Source organism: Conger conger, chromosome 12, assembly GCF_963514075.1.
Source record: "Conger conger chromosome 12, fConCon1.1, whole genome shotgun sequence".
Taxonomy (NCBI): domain Eukaryota; kingdom Metazoa; phylum Chordata; class Actinopteri; order Anguilliformes; family Congridae; genus Conger; species Conger conger.
This window is the reverse complement of record NC_083771.1, coordinates 38476000-38498115: the sequence shown is the minus strand read 5'-3', so window position 1 is coordinate 38498115 and position 22116 is coordinate 38476000. Positions and strand designations below refer to the sequence as shown.

Sequence of the window (22116 nt, the reverse complement as noted above, 5' to 3'; positions counted from 1 at the left end):
AAGCTGGATTATGAACATGTGGTTATAAACATGGCTGCATTCCAGAAAATTATAAAAGTAATCTTCTATGATTCAAAAAGACAGGAAATATGAAATTTGTACTGCATTTAATTTCCATGGATTACTGAGTTGGTTTGACCCTTGAATCTCTGCCAGTTATCCAGTGTACTGCTGGTAGTCTGAGCAGAACACTCACCCAGACATATGAATGGAACTTCCACATCACTCTATTATTAGCTTACATCACCACCACCCCCCACACTTATAAGAAACACACTATCTTACAAACCTTAAAAGGCAATTAAGAGGGACCAATCCATACACCATTTAAGCTACTACTATTTATAGTTTTTCTTCAGACAATTAATTGTGTTTACACTATGTGCTGCTATGCCCCTGTACTGAGCATTTATCTGGAGTAGGCACGGACAAAGCTCCTTACATGAACAGACTTCTTCTGCACTCACCAACGTATCCAGCCAGGCCTTCATACCTCTCGACTAAAGGGTTGTGAAATGTACTTTTATCTGGAACTATATCCTTCTGCCCCACATGCATCACCACAGTTCCATTCCAGTCATACGCTCCAACCGCTCCGAGCATGAGTCCTTCCTGCACGGAAAATGGGAAAGGATATAGTTGAAACATGGTCTAGAGACACGCTGTGGTCACATCTGCAATGATGCCCAATAATCTGGCAGAAGGTCCACTTTCATATTCCAGCAGAGAAGCAGCAGAGATTTAGCCGATTATTTGATAAATCATATTTGATTTGAATAATAATGATAGAGTGATCTGACACTTGCAAAGCATGTTAGCCATTAGCAACGTACTGTAACATTTCTGTATCTGTATCATCATCATCATCATCATCATCATGACTATCTTCAGTAGGTTGTATCTAAAATGTGAAGTCCATCTACTGAATATTTTAAAAACCATTTCATGATTTTAAGAGCTGTACACCTTAATTGGACATGAATTAGACCTTAACTGGGAAGTATTGTAGAAGTAAAGGAAACCAGTAACATCTCCTTACATTTGTAAAAGTTCAATCCAAACCCTGCAGAGGGAGGACTGAATTCCTTCCTAACTCTCTGCAGTATAAGAAAAGTGAGTTAGATTGATGCCAGATGCACCGTTCCACATTGATACAGGAAGGTGCCTTGATAATGGATGATTTAGAGTTTGAGTATTCAAACAGCTTAGATAAAAATAAACTGTGTTTAGACAGAGATACCATGACTCAGAAATTAAGTTTAGATGAGCTAGCACATGTTTATGCAGCCATTTACAGACAGGAAACGCACGCTGAATGTGTTTGTATGGATTTAGTGTCCTTACATGGAAACAAATCGCCCTCATCAGATCCCAGACTGATTTAAGCACACTTCATGCCGCTTTGTAGATTTCACAGCACACGTGAAAGCTCATGAAAAAGCACTATTAAGTGCTGGATGATGAGACAATGTTTGGGCAAAGCTTTTCATTCACTCGTATATCCATGGTCATATGAATCCCCACATTCATCAGGAAACAATTATATGAATATGCATTGATATACACAGCTGAGAAAGATATATATGTTTAAATGTAACAAGGCAAACCTACTTTGGAAGCATGAACACTGAATCCAGATTGAGACATTTCCATTGCAAATGACACAGTGCCATTACCCGAGGTGGCTGAAAGAAAATAATTCAATTAAAAGTGTTTAGTGCAACAAATGAATGTGTCAACAAGCCCACGGTTACTGCATGAATGAAACCCCCAGAATAAATCAATTAAATACTCTCTAACCGCCAAACTTTAAAATATCCATTTCACAAAGAGTTTTTTTAAATGACCAATACATTTCCTTTTTAAATGTTTCAGCTCTTATTTCTGCTTTATAGCATGTACAGTGTAGTGTGTACACATTCACTGTAAATATTTATATTTAGGCCAATAGCCACATCCTGTCTTGCTTGGCCCGGCCTTGTTCTCAGTTGACATATGTGGGACATACTAAATGGTAAATGGCAGGCATTTATATAGCACCTTTATCCAAAGCACTGTACAATTGATGCTTCTCATTCACCCATTCACACACACACTCACACACTGACGGCAATTGGCTGCCATGCAAGGCACCGACCAGCTCGTCAGGAGCATTTGGGGGTTAGGTGTCTTGCTCAGGGACACTTCGACACAGCCTGGGCGGGGGATCGAACCGGCAACCCTCCGACTGCCAGACAAATGCTCTTACTGCCTGAGCCATGTCGCCGTATACTGTATGTATACGTTCTCTGAAGACCCAGAGGATGGCACTCAATGGTCTATTATAACATGAAAATACCAAACAAATCTCAGATAAGCTTTAAAAGATGAAGAGGATCAAGCCACTCAGGTGCACATTTCTGACACACTGATTATGTGCAGGCTACCATGAAAAACAGCAGGGATTTCAACTTGAGTGCATCTATTCAAAATACTGTACATGTCTACAATTAAGTTACACACATACAGGTCCTTCTTGGGTATATTCTAGTGTCATTTTTAATGACCTTTATTTGTTACAATAACATTGATCCCACAGTCAAAACAATGGCATTGAGCCAATCATGTGTAAACTGTTAATACTGAGAGTAATCCCTTACCTTCTAGTGCAAATATCCTGGTCCCCAACGTGTCAACAATGCTGGAGAGTGCCAGCTCACTGGAGACATTGAAGAAATGGTGCTCAGTAGCCTTGCTTGCTATTGATTTGATCTCATCTATAAACATATTCACCTTATCAAGGCTCATGTTTTCTCTGTTGTAATATCCCAGTACCTAAAACAAAAAAGCATATTTAAATTTACTGAGCCGATGGCTCATTGCCAGTTAATATCACATGAAAATGTTCCTGGAATGTATGGCAACAGTTAGGAGTGCATTTTATATAATTTAGGACTTTCTCTAACACACACACACATATTCACACAGCTTGGTCTTCAACATTAATGTGTCGACATAACATTGCAATTACTAAGCAGACACTCACGGTGTGATATCACTGTAAGGCACAAACGGCCCATTTATAATCAAAGTCTAAACTCTTGTTGGACCCATATGTGTATTTGTATAATTTGGCATAAGGAGATTACATACAGCGATTGAAAACCTTTCAATCCCATCGCTCTCACACTTGTCGATAACATCCTTGAGTCGGTAGTTATCATGGGACTCTCCATCAGTGACGATCACCATCACCTTCTTGACCCCGCGCCGTGCTCCCCTCTCCTCAGTGAACGCCTCTTCTCTGTGAAGTAACAACAATGGCCTGTCTTCAACATCTCCCAGGGGCTGAGTAAGTCATTAAATATAGGCAAATAAGACCCTAACTATGCAAGTAAGACAGAACTGCCATTATAGGAGGCGTAATCTAAGTCATGGAAAAATACTAGATGCAAGACCTTGCTGTGTCAATTCCAAGTGCAGTCATTGTCTTTGACCCCCTTCTCTGAGGAATCTTTCTGGCATTTTCCACCAGGTCCTTTGTGTTGCTGAACTGGCTGAGGTTGAACACGTGGCCGACGTCGTCCCCGTAGGACACAATTCCGACCTGCCGGGAAAAGGCATACAGGCTGTGAGAATCCTCTGGGTGCAATGCAAGCACAAAGCTGGAGGTTCAGCCTAGACATGCAAATAAAGGGCTAGTGCACATGCAGTAACTGATCCAGCTCTCATCTGCTGTAAAAGGCCCTGTAAGTACTCATCAGGCCACAGAGAAGCTGATGGATATGCACCTAAGTATGCATGAGCTTGTCCAATGCCACACATTAAATTATATTTTAATATTATGGTCTTTTAATTAGACTATTTTGTATCCATTGGTATCCATTTATATCATTTATATATAAGCAATTCAGCTTCAATATCTTACTGAATAATACAATGACAGTGTCCAACAACAAAAAGAAAAGAAACTGCAACCTTCTGGTTGCAAACCTAATTCTTTAACTACTAGTGTAAGTTTGACAAGTACACATAATATCACTCATATAATGCATCTTCTTTAGAGCTATAATGGCAAATGTTCTACTGGATGAAGTAAAATGGCTATGCAAACCAAAATAAAAACAAATTATTGTGCTAAACAGACATATTTATATTACAACTACACCTGACAATGGCTGTGTTTCATCTTCTAAATAGTATCAAAAGATGTATCACCTGGAACAACTTTGGTCCAATAGTCATTCTCTCAAGCAATTTGACCAAGAAATCAATGACACTGGTCCAAGGAAAGATGCTGTTTGAGCCATCAAGGACAATCACAATGTCAAGCTCTTTGCCACACGCTGGAATAAAAAACACATTCAATTACAAAATTAAAGAAGCCAAATAAAAGAGCCTTTACTTTGTCACATAAGCAGACAAAGTAAATCAGAGGCTCAATTATTTTTGAATCGGACAGAAACTATACTGCATCATTTGTTGTGATTTTTAGAAAGCTATTGAATCAACATTCTTACAAATAAAAAAACTAAATATGCAACCAAGATACTTTTTAAAATGTAAACATTTCAACCCAGCTATTCACTGTATCTTATCATTTATATTTTTACATGACAAATGTAATCCAAATTCAGATTTAGCAAATCATACAACGTAGGCCCTTAACAAATGAATAGCCCCTTAACAAATATTATTATTTTGATTATTATTATGCATAGTCATAACAAGAAACCAATTATAAATATAAACCCTAAACACATTAATTTCCTCTGATTGTGTGGAAGTGCTAAAACACTTGGGGGTTGAACTGGGGGTTAAATAAGGACTTTTTAACAATGGGAAAATGAAAACCAGTAGTCTTAATAGTACAGCACACCAGGCAGTTTTTATGTATTGCCAAGGGACGTGTAAATAGCCGGTGTTTACTTTCGGTCATGGCTTGAGCCCTGTCTGCGGAGGCAGAAATGACAACTCTTTCCTAAATTGGGAATGTCAGCAGTGAGGCGGAATAGTTTACACATTCTGGTATGCCCTTATGTACACTAGCACGGCAGGACACACACAGCTCATCCAAAGTGCCTGCAGAGCTGCACTCCTGCTCTCACATACCTTTCACAGACGGCGCGATGTTGTTAAGGACCTCAAAAGAGGAGCTGACGTTTGAGCATATGCCGGTGGTGTACTGCTCTTTTCCACACATGTAGCCGTAGAGTGGTCCACAGGCCTGCCGTCAAAAACACACACTGCATTTGCTCTGCATTGAAGAGCCAATATACATTGTTATTGAGGGGTGTGTGTCTTGTTTGGGGTATTAAAGTCTGTCCAATATTGAGAAATTCAAGAAATACTGCAGCGAGAAGAATAAGCTGTGTCATGTTTAATGTTTATTATTACAGCCCTGTATCTGGAAACTCCACCTCATGAAATGTCCTTTACATTGTGCCCCTTCCCTTTTTAATGGCTATGTGTGTGCTATTCAGCTTTCTGAACTTGAGCAATCTGAGTATTTTAAACCAAGCATGCACTGAAAAATATATATCATGCTGCATTACTAGCAAATTTAAGATGTTTCTGATTTCTCCTACCAGAAAGCCTCCATTTGGGATTGTAACCAGAGTCGTTCCCAGGGTCATGTTTTCCTTGACTTCATTTATGTTGGCAATTGTTATGTTCTCTGGGAAATATATAGATAAATAAATAAAATGACCAAAGAAGTCATATGAAAATAACAGCTGTACAAATTCTTCCGTCAGCCTTTCCCAAAGGCATACAAAACTCTCCGTCCCTCCATCTCCATGACACATATTACTGACATGCAGCTGAGTGCAGTGAGCGAAAACTGAATTACATTGCCATTCTGCAGCGAAAAATTAACAATACAGTACTGCAGTGGCTCTTTCTTATGTTTTCAGTTAAAAACAGCACTTCACGCAACACAGACATTCTTTGAATAATTCAGTAGTATTGGTATAGTAATGATGTTTCTGCTGGGAAATGCCAATGCTGTTGAGTCAGGTATCCTATAAAATGTTACAAAATGTTTAACTGGATCCAACGAAAATGAGAGAACAGCTAAAATACATGAAACAGAAAATAGGTCCACTGAGATCAATGCAGTGCTAATCCTAACTACATTTACTAGTTTAAACTTAATAAATATCGAAACAACATACTTAAGGAAAAATGTGCCATACAATTTGAGTTAATTATTGTCTAGCTATTGGCAGATGAGACATTAAAATCTTGTTTATTCCCCTTCTTCCTCTTCCGATTTGTCTCACTTCCTGAACAACAATCCCAGAGGCTCTCAGACAGGCAGACAAAGTGGCTTTGTTGGATTATAGCTCTGCAAAGAGCCACAGAACTGCTGATGACTCTGAGCAGGATACATCCCAAGGCGGCTTCTTACCAGGCAGCTCCAGCTTTATGCATTTTGGATTGCTTTCCTTGCCTACAGGGCATTTGTAGACATCCCCTGTCCGTTTTGCAGGCTGGCCAACCAACGGAGACCCGATTAGTACCCTAAAATAAAGCAGAGGGGGGAAGGGTGGGGGTCAGAAAGAACAAATACACTGCAGCAGCTACAGCCGGAGATTTATGGGAACTGAGATATGAGAATTGAAGACCATTTAAACAAGTGGAATCAATTGATTTTGTGTCTTTGGAATGTACTGCCTACGCAAGTTACTGAATATACTAAATGTTAACTGGCAGAAGGCACTCCGCTCAACTACTGTAGCTGCAGTGTTTTACATTTCTTTCTATTCATTGTTCACACATACAGTAACTGTTCATGCCTTTTATTCATGCTAGATATCCTTTTGAAAGTCCTGAATACTTCAAAATGCAGCTTGGTGTAAAGAATAGCAACCGGATTGCATGGAAAGAACACAACCCACTCCTTCACCACAATCTTCCATTACTGCATTAAAAACTAGTGGCACTCCTCTGCCAACATATAAACAGTGTTGCCGATTAGCATTCCTTTCCCGTAATGAACCTTGAAGATTGTTTCACACAATAGGGACGTTTTTTTCTATGTAGCCTGTTTAGAAAGATCAGGGATACAGATTCTTTCTTTTTTTTAATAACAGCTGGTCCCCATGTCTCAAAGTAATATATTAAAATAACGGATCCCATATGGGCATTGGAGTAGAATGTGACATGCTCCTTCCTGGTAAGCATTTCCAGAAGTTTGCAGAGTCTGAAAGAACATTTCAAAGGGTAAGGAGATGCTGTTTAAAATGGACAAATAAATCTGTTCCTTGGCCAATAAGGAAAAAGGTTATGGATGGCCGGTTTTACAGCACATTTATTAGTAAGTGTTAGTGGATTATTTTCAGTTTTGTAACATATTTAAGGAGTAAGTTTCCAAAGAGGTTCCTTTGTGATTCATCACACCTTTTTTTACCTTGATGACTTTATTCAAAGGAGAATCAAAGAATAACTGCAAGTAATCAAATAGTTCTTATCTGAAGGTTTATGTGTTCTAACAAGCATTTTTCAATACTGACTTCACTTTTTCAAATCCCTACACCATAAGCAGCTTGGCTCAAAATGCACCACAATAAAACACTGCAAAGACCAGCACTAGTTTTCTTCCATCGTCCAGCCATTTGTCTTCCAGTTTCACCCACTTTTGAATTACTTCCTGAGTCCATCTTGAACAAAATCATTCCAAAGATGAAATTGAAATTCCCCCAACACCTAGGTAGGTCTCCAACTGAATCAGGTGTGATTGTTTTCTGAATAACCAATTCACAGTCAGAAGCACAATCTGCATCAACTTCAATCAGCACTTTTTTAGGGTTTTGAATGCATTTCAATAGAGTATTTGTGGCTTAGCAAATGATTATCCACTTGAATTCTAGCCTACAGTACTGTGCATTATTATATGTATGTTATTTTTTTGTGTGTGTTAGTATAAAAGAACACATTTGAGATTTCCAAATATTAATTTTCCAAAAGATTTCATTTTTGTATTTAATTAACATATTACTGAAAGCAATTGACTACTTTTTACATAATAACTTGATCAAGGCTGTCTGAGATCAGAAGCAAGGAGCCAACCAAAGTCTGCAGAAGAACTGTGGCAAGTTCTCTAACATGCTTGGAACAGCCTCCCTGCTGATTGTCTAATAAAATTGCAGTGATGCAGTTTTTGGTCACAAAAAATATTGATTTTATTCAGTTTTTAACTATCCTGCCAAATTACTAAAATGTAATGTAAAATGTATAGTACATTTATTTAGGACCTTTTATTTAATTTTTTTTGAAAGAATCTTATCTGTACAGAATGTTATACAGGTGTCTAAGACTTTTACACAGTACTGTATATGTTGCCTACACATTAGTTTTGAAATAGTATGTGCAAATATTTGCAAACTGGGCAGTGGAAATAAACAGTTTTTTGGTGGTTGAAATTAATTCCAGATTTTTAAAAACTATGTTCATTTTACATTACATTAATGGCATTTGGCAGACACTCTTATCCAGAGCGACATACAGTTGATTAGACTAAGCAGGAGACAATCCTCCCCTGGAGCAATGCAGCCTTGCTCAAGGGCCCAACAGCTGTGCGGATCTTATTGTGGCTACACCGGGGATCAAACCACCGACCTTGCGGGTCCCAGTCATGTACCTTAACCACTACAGGCCACCATCATTGAATGCATTTTTTGTCTAAGCAATTATAAAAAAATAAAAAAATAAAAATTCAGTTCGGACCACACAGTTCTTCCCAAATTTTTACTATACTATAGTTTACATTGCAGTTTACTGCAGTAACCTGGCCTCAAGCAAGAATATTTTAATGTTGTATTTTCCACCAGTGTTTATACAGTATCTATTTTTCATGTTTATTTCAGTCTAGTTTCTGTTTTTGTTCTCTTTGTTAGTTTTTATTTTAGAGATCCCTCAACCTTTTTTGACCTTAATTATGGTGGTGCAGAGCACCTTATCTCACAGCAATGAGGTCGTGGGTTAGAAGTGTGACCAGGGCCTTTCTGTGCGACTTTGTCTGTTATCCCTGTGCCTGCATGGGTTTCCTGTGGGTACTCTGGTTTCCTCCCACAATACAAAGGCATTCAGATTAGGCTGCTTGGGGGGGGGGCATTAACAGGGTGTTGCTGCAAAAGAGCATGCATGCTCAGGCAACCTACCCTGTATAAATGTTAATAAATAAATAAATAAATATATAAATATGTTTCAGTAAAGGTGCTCTAAAAATGTGGCATCTTACCCTTAACAGAAAGAATGTAAGCTGCAAATGTACTTGATTTTACAGCTCGTTTCACAAAATTTGTGACTGACAAGCTGAGATCTGCGAGATGTGATAGATTTATCCTGCTCTTTTTGGAGCGTTTCACGCAGAAATCGCAACCGCAAGCCTTAAACGCAAGTCACAAGTGACAGTAAATTGGCAATCATTCTCATCCTCCTGCCTCATTTTGGTTTTGTATGGTACTTTTGTGCACAGCAACACTCCAAAGCTACAGGTGGGCAGAACATGCATGTCCGAGGGGTGGAAAAATACATGTTACAGTCAGATTACATATGAATTACAAGCCAACGTAAAACAAAAATGTAAGTTTAATTATGTATTTTATTTGAACTATCTCCCTGGTACTCCTTTAGCCTACGGATTTTTGCGATTTGCTCAATTCCAATAAAACCAACCCGTCACCTAGAAGACATCCATCAGTAATGGCACCTGTGATGAAGATGCAACAAATTACAGTTACTCCAAATGTAGCGGTCCCTGATTAACCACAGGACATAATAGCCCAGCCTACTCTACAACTGCCATCACAATCAACTTGTTGGGCGATGTTTACAGTGCGGAAGCCTACCCATTTCTATACAAATGTGTGTTCGTTCTCAGTCATTGCCTTGATGATGGGAATTTGTAAACTATCAATTGTACCAAGGACTTTTGGGAGACCAAATAGTACACAGAAGTTTCACTTCACGTCTGTGTTGGGGCCTGGGAACCTAAATGAAATCAGTATTTACAATGCATCGTAGCTTTATCTGGATGGAAGGTGTGCTTATTCTGCTTATTCTGATGAGCCCAAGAAAGCTGAAGGTGACACGGAGCTCTCAGACATGGAGCTTTTTCTGAACTTTACAGTAGCGGCAGATAACTATAATTTTGAGTGTGAAATATCAGACTTTTGAATTCTTTGCCTTTTTACCACAAGTCTGACCTCAGAACTCTCTTACTTTGCTGCTATGATGAATGAACTTCCAGAAGATGAATGACACCAAGCTTCAATCAAAAAAGAAATCTAGGATTTTTTGTATCAAATGTCTCGGGTTATTCAAAGAATCAAGACAGCCCTACAGTCAATATCTCTCCAACCTACCAAGATGATGAAAAATACATAATTCCCAACAGTGTATGTGCATTAAAGTTAACCTTAACCAAAATTTCATGATCAAGGATTAGCATCGCAGCTTTGCTCTCACAAATCAAAAATGTAGATTCACAGTGGCCCAAGTCTACTTATTGGAAACCAGAAACCTTGAAAATAACTTCATCTACGTTGAAGGGCATCAAACCAGTCATCCATTGTGCAAAATCATCAGAAATCTCCATCAAGTTCAGCTCCCAAGCTCTGATGCTCTTGCTAGCATAGCCTATCCTGCCCTATGCTGCTTCTCAGGTGGTTCTCCATTCATTTGAATGTAGAAAACGAGTGCTCTGCTGTTGGGAATGTGACAGGCACAGGCAGCGCAGTAGCCCACACCTCATCTGAAGTTGAGTTTCCACAATAGGCATCTTTGCAATTTGGGATACTACAGGATGTGAACGCAGTTGAGCAGGGAAGGTTACTGATATATCCCTAACTAGCATTAGCCTGATGTCTTTCCATGGTTGTGTCGGCGACAGCTTTTTAAAAAAAGCCATCCATTCATCCATTTTCTTTTCTCTTAGATCCACTTCACTCTCATCTTCACTACCTAGTAGCTGCATGATCTTAAAATTTCACCACCAAAAGTAGCTAACATCTCTACATGATGAAAAATAGACACTTGACAACAACATCAGCAGGCATATGCCCCTTGCCTTCTCCTTGCCTATTAGAAAATAAGACAATACTACAATAATATTACTACCAAAGAAAGTACCACAAATAGTTTACAAAGTGACTTGCCAACCATTACTTGCATACTGCCACTCACTGGTGGATCTAGGTGTGCAGGCTACATCTATTTACCACAATAAGTAAGGCTATTACTTTTAGGCAGCTGGTTTGAAGTTGCAATCGTTTACTAGCAAAATAAAGCTAAGTTCTTGTTGCACTGTTTAAGTGATTAGAATTCTGACCCCAGCTGACTCCTCCAGATACAGAATGCTCTGAGTTCATCCAATTGCTGCAATTTACAAACTGCTTGCAAACCTGAATATTACTGCTTGCTCCACCAAGTAGGAAGTATTGTCAAGGTGACAATAATTGCAGCCATTTCAATTTATGGCAGGCATTGTTCACATTGTTCCCCTCTGTGATTCTTTCCCATTTGCCCCAGAATGTTTACACTTGGCACATAGGCTTATATCTTATATGTATCTTATATTTGACCTTTTTTAGCCAAAACATGATAGGAGCCCTCCAGGTGGGTACCAAACCCAGGGTCAGGAACCATGTTCTGAAACAAGGACAGTCACCTCTGTCACTCGTTGAACCAAAGTGGGAAAATATTAACTGTTGTAATACCAATATTTATCAACACGGTTTGCCTATTTTGTTCAGCATTATGCCCATTTTTGGGAATATCAGTGGAGATACTGGAACAATGTCAGAATGTATTTTAAATTGGCATTCACTGTGTGCACATTAATTGTGTATGTAGGGTAAATCAGAGTGTGTGTAGTTCATAACAATTTCAGATTCAGCAGTATGGGCTTCAACTTACCACTTCCCTTCATTGTTCTCGAACTGCTGTACAGAATATCCGAACATGTCATCCACTGGTCCGCTGAATGTCATGCCATTTTTCTCATCAACATTAAAAGACAACAAACACTGCAGCAGAGCTAGAGAAAATAAGAGAGATAAAGATTAGGTTTACAACAATGTGTATACACTGAGTAGACAAAGAGTATACACTGATTACTATACAGTACTTGCAGTACCACAACCCTCATTGCCATGATGCAATACTGTCAATAAAACTATAATTATTTGCACACTCAGCACTAAATGATGGATACATTATTCTCTTTTAATATTCCAAATGGTAACATGTAATGGAGCTGGGCCAGAACAGGAGAACCACTAAAAAGGTAATTTTATATCTGCAAAAACTAACAATGACAAAAATGTCAGGGCAACTTCATGACTAAATATTGAGAGCATTTTTTATGTCTTCTGAAATTCTATTTAGCAGTGTTACTGATCCAATGACCTCTTGTACAATAAGCTATTCAAAAACAATTTGACCATTTTACATTTCAGCATGGCGGACTATAAATTAAAGGCTAGCTATAAATAGTCTCTAGTGCCTGATTGTTATTGCCACAGTCAGTCTTTTCATTTTAGCATGCGAACAAGTGCTTCTTGTCATTCATCAAATTCCTGAATTTTGAATGTGAAACAAGTGATTGAAAGAGGTTTCAGAATGAAAAATTAACTGTCACAACACAGAAAGGAAACTCTATGCCACCCAGTTGCCTTCTGAACATACAGGATTACAGTGTAGGTCTATGCACATTGATTGGAAGTATCTGACAATGAAAGATTTCATGAATAAATGTGACAGAACTGCCTTCATCTAGGCTTCTGTGCTTGTTAATTTACATTATTAGGAATGTGATAGGAAATTGTTGACTATATAGCTCAGCTCCATAAGGTTTAATGGTTTAGGTTTAATGTCTTAACATTCTGCAAACTCTGTGTCATTTTTGACCCTTAAGACAACACAAGGGTTAAATACATATTTTTTTCCCTTGATTTGGATCTGTACGCCACAATTTTAGGGTTTGTTCTAATGTTGTTTGTTAATCAAACAACATTAAAACCCCTGCACACCTGTTCAACAGATCAGAAACACTCTTCAGGAGGCAGGCATGGACGTGTCAGTGACTACTGCTTGTAGCTACTTCTGCAGCAAAAGTAGGATGACCAGGTTATTGTTTGTTAATAAGAACCGAAAAGAGCTAGTAGAGTTCTGAAAAAAAGGTATTGTGAACAGCTGAGACCAAGATTTACTTGTATCAGAGAGATGGCATGAGCAAAGTGCTCCCCCCCATCATCTGTGAAACATAGTGGTGGGGGTGTTATAGGTTGGATCATCCCAAACATACTGTCAAAGCAACAAAATAGTTTTTTTCAAAAAAGATTACTCATTTACATAACATTAATATGTCCCAAACATTGTGGTGTCCTGAAATGGAGGATGATGTATAGAAAGTGCTGTAATTTCTACATCGTGTATTATAGAGGTTAATGCTACAATTCCTGAGTATAGATGGGCATTCTGTACTTTATTGGTCAGATCACAATTTTGAGACTACCAAGGATGTTCTCCACTGCCATAATCTGCTCCCTATCAGAGCATCTGCCAAGTGATTGGTAGATATTTGCTGATTTAAAATGGATGACAGCTAAAATGCTCTTTTGATCACTAGTGTAGACAATTTTTACTGTAAAGATCTGTATAATCCATGTACTGCATCAGTTGGCAGTGCCCTTTAAAAACAGATGATACCAAAGCCTATGTAGGAATAAGAAGCAGTCCACATGTAACACAGGGGTTATCGCCTGCTGGTCACACTAATGTACTACACTGCAGTAAAGTGGCTGTACATAAAATGCTACAAACAAATGCTAAATCAGTCAGATAATTAACTGGCACCACAATGGGATGCCAGTCAGCTGAAGTGGTGTATTTTTGTGGAGTCAGATCCTCAAACTTAAACAGTGCCCAGAGATTATGGAATATCAGCACTGTTTGGGTTTTAATGGAATTAAGTGTATTATACTGGCGTTCAACCAAATGATAAGGGCAGTGAAGAAAGCTCTCAGTATATCAATGCATGCAGAGTTTAGCTATCCTACATTTTTCCCAGGCTCTCTTAATTATTTATTTCCCAGAGTCTCTTGATACCTTAAGTATGTGGGCTCATTTATCCCAGCTCTTGACAGTATAAAAATGACTTTAAAAAGTGTAAAAACTGTAATTGCAAGACATGCTAGCAATAACGTTTTGTCCCACACTTTTTGCAGGATAAATGTGTGCTTTCATGTTTCGAGTGGCTATAAACTGAGTGAATGAATGGAATCTACACATCTATTTTAAATTGTACCTTTAACCATTAACAGTAAATTATTGAATAAGTCAGTTAACATTAAAATGTGATTTGTCCAGTTCTTATCAGAGTCATACTACATACAGATATTGCAGCTCGGACCATAGCTGTGTAAATTCCCAATACAATGCTGACTTTCTGAGAGAAATGCATTGCACACTGTCACTGATGGGAACCCAGAACAGATAAAATCGCACTCCAGTTAAATTGGGATTTTGCAAGTCTAACTATTCTTGAAAAATAGGATTCCAGGAAAAGAACACATCCACCCCCAGAATGAAGTAACATTGCTGGTAATGCTGGTTGTTAATGCTTATCTCAGCCAGCATGGGGTAATTCTTTCTCTCATTCAGCTTTTCACAACCTTCTTTCCCAAAAGATTTCATCTGGAGAGTGCCTGTCTTTGATTAAATATCTCATGTTGAAATTGAATCCAAAAATAGATATGGGGTTAGCCAGTTCACTTCCTGTATCTTTTCTCAATGTTTATACATAAAGTGGAAGAATCCATAGTTGAAATATGATACTGTGTTCAGAAAGCAACAAACTGTATTCATATCATCTGCCTGTTTCTCTGTGTCAAAAAAAAAATGACCCATATTAATAGCTCTACTGCCAATACTACATGGACCATTTTCTTTTCCCGCACATGCCTTCTAATACAAAAATATGTACTTGTCTGCATCAAGCTTTGTACACATCAGATTACTTCATGTACTGTATCACAATACATTGGGACCAGATTTCCCTTTTAGCATATGTAAAACCTTTTAGCACAAGCCAAACCAATAAAATGACAAATGGGATTTGCTGTACATCAATCATTTGTTGTGGTATTAGTTTTTCATGTGCTAAAATTTTTTACATGCATTAAATATCTTCATAAATCAGGCCCTAGATTTCACAGTGTGTGTAAATGACTAGGGGTACAGCAGAAAGAGACAGAAGTATATTGCTGCACTCTAAAATTAAGGTCAGGAAATGGTAGCAAATGGAGCAGATAGTCAAAAGCATGTAAAAACAGGCCAGATCCCACCCCACCAAAAAAGGCTAAAACATTACATGTACACAGTACATGTTCAGAAGCAAGATTTCCTGTAACTAATCAGTCACATGGTCTTGTTATTCCCGGTGAAAAATAAGGCTATTTCCTACTGGTATGAGCTCAAGTTGCTCCTCATAATAGCAGTAGTTCAGCTCCAGGAGGTAAATGATGAAATAGCCAAACCTGATTCACTGGTCTTTAACATGTAGTGCATTATAATAATACCTAATATTCTATTACAAAGTTTGTCAGTGGTAATAATCCCCTGGGATATTTTTTGTTTTTAAATTATGAGTGTTGTTTAGCAGTATTTTGAATGTTGTGGAGGCATTTAGAGTCTTACTGTCCATACTGTACCTACCATTTATCCTGTACTGCATGTGGCCATCATATCCCCTACAACTGTCGATTTTCAGGGTTCCCAGATCACCTTTTGCTCTCACCAACTTGTCAATGTCACATTATGATGAATAGCCAGCTGCGTTATGCTATTAGGCACCATCAAGTCTGCTGCACAGATGATATTCTGCCATAACTCTTCTGTGCCAGGTGTTTTAGATGGCTGGCTGGTGAAAGCCTTAAGATTTCTCTGGTATTTGGGGTTTCCAGATGAGCATGCAGTCTGATTTGAAACAGGGCTAGAGAAGCTGTACAAAAACAAGCTGCCAGTTGACCATGTGTATTTAGCCTAGCTAAAAAAACATGAATAAACCCTTTATGGGAAAAAGCTCCATTAACAGATCAATTAAATGCTACATTAAATAAATAACAAAACAAATGGATATAATGTGAAAATCCTTCAGGAATTTTACAAACTGGCAATTTCCAAAAACTGTGCTTTGAGGAGGTAAGAATATTTAGGCACTGTTTAGATAGTTCCGAGGCGTCATCCCAGATCTTAAAAATCATGATGTGCTTGCTGTTGTGTGAAAGTGAAGACAATGCAATCACAGTTGGCATGAGCTTTTCTGACACCCTGCTGTTATTGCATGCTGCAGAGTCACATGATGGAAAAAGCATACAATAGAGTGCAGGCTGTAGGTATCTGGGCAGTGACAGTGTTGTTTTGGCTCTGTACCCCAGCACATTACATTTGGTTTAATGAATATGGGGTTAAAGTGTAGATGGGTAGCTTTCATTTAAGAGCATTTACATCCATATTGGATGAGCCATTTAGGAATTACAGCCCTTTTTTAAATAGTCCCCCCCATTTTGGAGAAGCACAAGTATTTAGCAAGTATTTAGACAACTGGCTGCTCAGCTGTTTCTCGGCCAGCTGTGTTGTTGCTTCATTAGTTCAGGCACAATTAAGCTAACACAAGCTCTCGGGTTGATTAGAGGTCTGAAGAAATCTGAAGAAATTAAGAGACTTCACCAAACCATTGGATGTGTCAAAAATCTGCAGTTTGGTAGATATATTCCTCTTTCTCTACTCTACTTAACTCCTCGTCCTCATGTTCTCACACACCCAGGAACTTCACTGATCCTAGCTCACAGCAGCCATTTGGTCAAGGGTCACTAGTATGCATGTTACACCGTGAAGTCACAACTGCAGCTGTCACACAGAAAGGCTGGGTTGTCCTTTAAAACATATTTTATGGGAGTTCTGGGTATTTTGCTATTACGTTTCATCATAAGGGGATTATTTGAAAACATGCTACATTCAGAGACTGTGCTACTCAGAGGAATGTCTATTTTTACATTCTACTGGGAACCCTAACAACATTTGGAGCTGTTTTCTTTGCCAATCTGCAACATGGTACAACGATTATAACTCAACTTTGTAAGCTCTACAAAATGAAAATACATTTTTTTCCCTTTGGTCAACCTAAACGTATTCCCTGTTAACATCAAAAATGTGATCTTTTGCACATTTGCTTCACAATAACAATGAACACAACAGTAATTGGATTTGACCAAAACAAAATCTATACAAAGTGTCTCCCCAAATACATGACTCCTAAATAGGCACTGCATAACAGCATCTGTAAAACCTACAATTTTGCTTCTGTTGTCTACCATGGAGTTCCATTCCTTCTTAATCCCTCTGACTATATTGTTGTGTACCATGCTCTCACCTAGAACATAATATCACAAATTCTCAAGAGCTTAAGCTGTACCTATGACCTTAGACACAGTGGACATTTGGGCTCCAGAGGGCTCACTTGCAACATTTCTTTCAAAGCAGTATGGCAATAAAATGCATGCGAGAGAAATATCAAGAGTGAAACCACAGAAGGGGGACATCCTGTCCCAGTGATCCTTACTCTCAACTGGTCTGTTTAAAAATGAAACGTTTAGATGACACTTCCTTCCTGAAGTTCAAGACAAGTAGGCCTACCGTTTACTGCTCCTTTGGCTGCTGTCTCTTGCACTGTAAATACGTCTGAAGGCATTATGAACAGTATTAATATTTAATTTCCTAAAGAAATGTGAGACAGCATAAATACTACAGTACACATAAATAAAAGGCCATCATCAATTTAAAGTATGTATCTTACGATATCACCAACAAACATATTTTGTTCAGAAATTCACGTGTTCTTGCACAAGGTTAAGACAGGGTCTGGATTGCTCTTTTTAACAACACATTTTCTGGTTGAAGAATCAACATAAAATGTATCCAAATGTCTAAAGGACATTTTATTTGCCTTTTCAGAACAATTTAATCCAAACTACCACAGTTTCAAAGGGAAGGTGTTACACAAACTAGGCACAGAAAGACAGTCCCTGATCTCTGATGAAGCTAAACTTGCTGTATCTGTCACGGAATGCCTGTAGAACTGTTAACACTAGTAGTGAAGCTGTTATCCCTATATGATAAAAAATAAGTGTGCTACAGTATTAGCATTACATACTGTACACAGCAACTGTTGTTGTTGTTAAAAGGCAAATATTCTGCTAACTATCAAATGATAAGCACTTTGTTGGCTCTAAATGGAAGTTAGAGCTTTCTTGAGCAATATGACGTACAGTATATGTTAGTGAATCAAATCTTTCAAGGGCAGGGAGTCGATTTCGCTGGCGCCAAAGATGTTAAATTAGGAGTAATGTCCTTTACCATGACGTTGCATGAAAGACATTGATTGGAGGGGAAAGAGAAAATTTACATTTGATCAACATACAGTACACTCCCACTGGTACACAATGAATCTAAATTGCTTTCCAGGAAGTGGATGGAAATATATACTTTAAGATATGTTTGTATGGTTATGAAGAATTGACTAAATTGAGGGAAAAGTTCATTTTGACTTCAGCTTTAACACATAATAAAATTAAGAGCATTCTTCTTGGGTTATTCAGTGGTAAAGAATGCCTTCTTCTGTTTCTAAGCATAAGGACTGCCTCTCAGTGATTGCTTCATATGAGGATTTGGGGAACCTGTCAGCAGAGGTTCCTGAATTTATGACAGGGCTTCCCAAAGCCAAGAATGCATGTTTGGGGTGAACTTCAGCAAGGTTAAGGATGGCATTCAAATAATCTCAGTTATATGGTATGCTGAAAGCATGTCCATAATGAGTAAACTGAAATGTGAAGTAAAACACTATTAGAAAGTCACCACAATATTGTTTACTGTGAAATCTTGAAGAAATACAATTTTAGCAGTAGCTCTTCCTAAATTGTCTTCTCGGTGGATTCCTAATCAATCAAGAGTTACTGAAACAGTATGCTCAATGAGTACACTGGAACTGTACTGTCCTCTCAGGTCCTCTTTGCACTTGTTCTTGTGTTTGATTTGCACTTTGTTGTACGTCGCTCTGGATAAGAGCGTCTGCTAAATGCCATGTAATGTAATGTGATGTAATACACTGTCATGGCCATGAATTAACCAAAGCATATTTTAAAGAAATTCCATTCCTAATGGATCTTCAAAGATTCTAAGCAAGTTATTTATACTTCATCAACATTATACATACAACACACTGAGATTTCACATTATCTTTGTTTATAGATAAAAATGTATGTCATCATTGCAAATATACTCTCCTGAAAACTTTGCGAACATGCTTTCCTGAAAATATGTACCACAGTACATGAACATGCTATGGACAAACCACTGAGTATCAATAAAAAAAGAAATAAAAAAAGTTTAATATCCAATTCTTGACAATAGTAAAAATGACTTGTGGCACAGTACTTCACCACTTTTTGTGCAACTCTATATTTCTTTTCCCTGCCATGTTTCAAGGTCCATATTAAGTTCACTTGTCCCATACACACTGATGAAAGCCAGATGAGATTTGAGTCTCAAACCGAAAACACCTGTAGTCCCATCTCCGTAAGAAGTTTACAAGGCTTAAATACCACCACTACAATAACCACACGTGAACGCCGAGGTAGAAGAGTAGCCCTTTTGCACAAAGTGGGATTTCTCAGTATCATCCGAACGTCTGATTATAAACCAGCCCTTCCCTCTGATTTATAAACATTTAACTTATGGAGACAGACGACACCAAATTTGGGCAGATCCTGGCAGTAAACTGTGTGTGCACGGAAAGAGAAACTTGATTTCCCTAATGCTTAAGGAGATACTTCATGGCAACATACTTTCTTGACATTTAGGTACAGAGCAATGTTAGTATGAAGAAGTCTGAATTAGGGAAGCCTGGTGGGGAACTTTGCTCAAGGAGATGCAAGTTGCGAACTGCTATCAACAGCTGCATCTCTAACTCAATTCAGCTATGAAGGTCACGAGCCAACATCACATGTAGTGAAGGAATGAGAGGGAGAAGAGAGACTGAGAGAGAGAGAGAGAGAGAGAGAGAGAGAGAGAGAGAGTTCTCTCTGCTCTGAAGACAAGAATGATACTTCAATCTTGTAATCCTGGAGGATTAGTTTCACTTTATCTACACCTATAAGAGATCCGCAGTGCCACTGTGCCAGAATGACCTATTGATCTGATTTGAACTGTTGAGGTTTTCCTTTCACAAAGCAATACTCAGTGCTGTTATCAATGGAGAAGCCCACTTAAAGGCACCATGTGACCTTTGTAGTGGTTTAAAAAGTTACCAGTAAAGATGAAAAAACATTGAAAGAATGAAACTTCTGTCTCTGGAACAATGTGTCTTTTGGTTTCTTAATCGGTTTCTCACAGAAAGAAGTCATGCCCTGGAGATATATCTGACAGTAGAAACTACTTATTTCTCGACGTATTTCTTACCGTTATCTTAGTGGCATGGTGATTTCATTCAAGCACATGCACGCATACACGAACAGAGACAAGCAATTACTGCACCAGGCAGATACATTGAACCACAATGATATGATCATAAGAAATTCTGTTTAGCGTTTCATCTTGTTTTGATGTATTTTACAAAAGGACTGGCAAAACATCAATCAGTATTGCTCAGTAAAAAGTATCGAAGTATAACTAAAAATGGAAAAGAGATCCTGATGAGGCTTAATTCTGCCAGACAGAAAACAAAACAAAAAATAGTCTTAATTACCACGATTTACAGAGTGCTTCATACAAGGAACTTTGATGGTAAGTTTTCAATGATTCCTCCTTGTAGAAGACAATGAGCAATTTGTTCTATTTACAGCATATTCTAAGACAAAATGCGATAAACGTTAGAAATGTTAAAATAGGCAGCTTAACTTATTCACTAAAAACGTAAGTTATCAATATTGATTTAGTCAGCATTTAAGCGCATTACGTTTTGTTATAGTTACAGACTTCACCAACGAACGCACCAGTTTATCTGCAATGTACATTTGAATCCAAGCTGTTCCGTGCAACGCATTTGGTATGATGAAACCTATCCCCATAGTAAAGAAAGATTACATTTATAACTGTGTTTGTATAAGCTACTCTTAATAAGCTAAATGCCCTCTTCATTGTATGCCTTGTATGAAAATCAGTGGTAGGCTATTTATACTGCATGCACGTCCAACCTTCCTTTAGTCTGCCTGCAGATATACAATGGTTTACTCGAGCAACAATTTCCTTTTTGGTAAACAATACATTAACAAAACCTACCGAATACGACGGTAATGGTGAACTGCTCCACTCTGAAGAACATGTTTCGTTCCCCACTCTCTACAGTTGGAGCTTGGATTCTTCTACCCTTCCAGTCAAACGCGAAACCTTCAACTGAGCAGCGTCTCCAAGTCTCAAGGGGCGATGGGGTTGATTGAGCTACACTGAGATTCGCCAGGCATTTCCTGTATTTTCGTATCTTGAGTTGGAAGTATTCGTCTTCGTAAAACACGTTCCTCTTCGAAAGCCTCGTTTTCTAGGCTTCCACGAAGAAGATATAGGATGCATTCGAACGTGACATAATCGGTGTCGCTTATCTCAGAGGAGCACAAGAGACTCGGAGGGGGATTATGTTTTTTTCGGCGATGCGGAGTGTAGGAGTTGATAAACAACCCATGGGCAAGTCTGAGTTCTAGAGTCCTAGTTCAATGACAGACGTCTACAGATCTCTCTCTTTTTTCCAGGATAGTTGAAGCTTTGGAATAAATGTTCGCTTCTTTAGCACGCTTTACCCAATGCAATTTCAGACTGTTTCCATTCTGAATGATTGAAAACCTATTTAAACTAAACGTATTTGGATTTGTTGTATCAACACAGATTCTTTAAACCCATTAATGAAGTATGCCCATATCAATAACTGCAATAACTCCCAAATTAGGTTAGTTATTGTTTCCAAAGTATAGTCAAAACATTCCAGATAGTAATGCCACATTTATATCAACCTTTACTGAGCTGTCACATAGCCTAATTATGTTATTATCACTGTTGCATGTGGCCTGTCTGGTGGTTATGTGT

General features: G+C 38.3%; 1 protein-coding gene across 1 annotated transcript in view; it reads right to left on the bottom strand.

Moving 5' to 3' along the window:
- itga1 (integrin, alpha 1) overlaps positions 1-21610 on the bottom strand; it is a 35195-nt gene extending 13585 nt beyond the window's left edge. Inside the window, exons 1-11 of the mRNA XM_061262653.1 lie at positions 21322-21610; positions 11902-12022; positions 6392-6504; positions 5568-5656; positions 5092-5206; positions 4198-4325; positions 3438-3586; positions 3133-3283; positions 2640-2814; positions 1612-1685; positions 468-612 (exon numbers count right to left, since the gene is read on the bottom strand). Of these exons, the coding sequence (XP_061118637.1) occupies positions 468-612; positions 1612-1685; positions 2640-2814; positions 3133-3283; positions 3438-3586; positions 4198-4325; positions 5092-5206; positions 5568-5656; positions 6392-6504; positions 11902-12022; positions 21322-21364 (1303 nt within the window). The 5' untranslated portion in view covers positions 21365-21610. The remainder of the gene's footprint in view (positions 1-467; positions 613-1611; positions 1686-2639; positions 2815-3132; positions 3284-3437; positions 3587-4197; positions 4326-5091; positions 5207-5567; positions 5657-6391; positions 6505-11901; positions 12023-21321) is intronic.
- Positions 21611-22116: the final 506 nt, after the last annotated feature.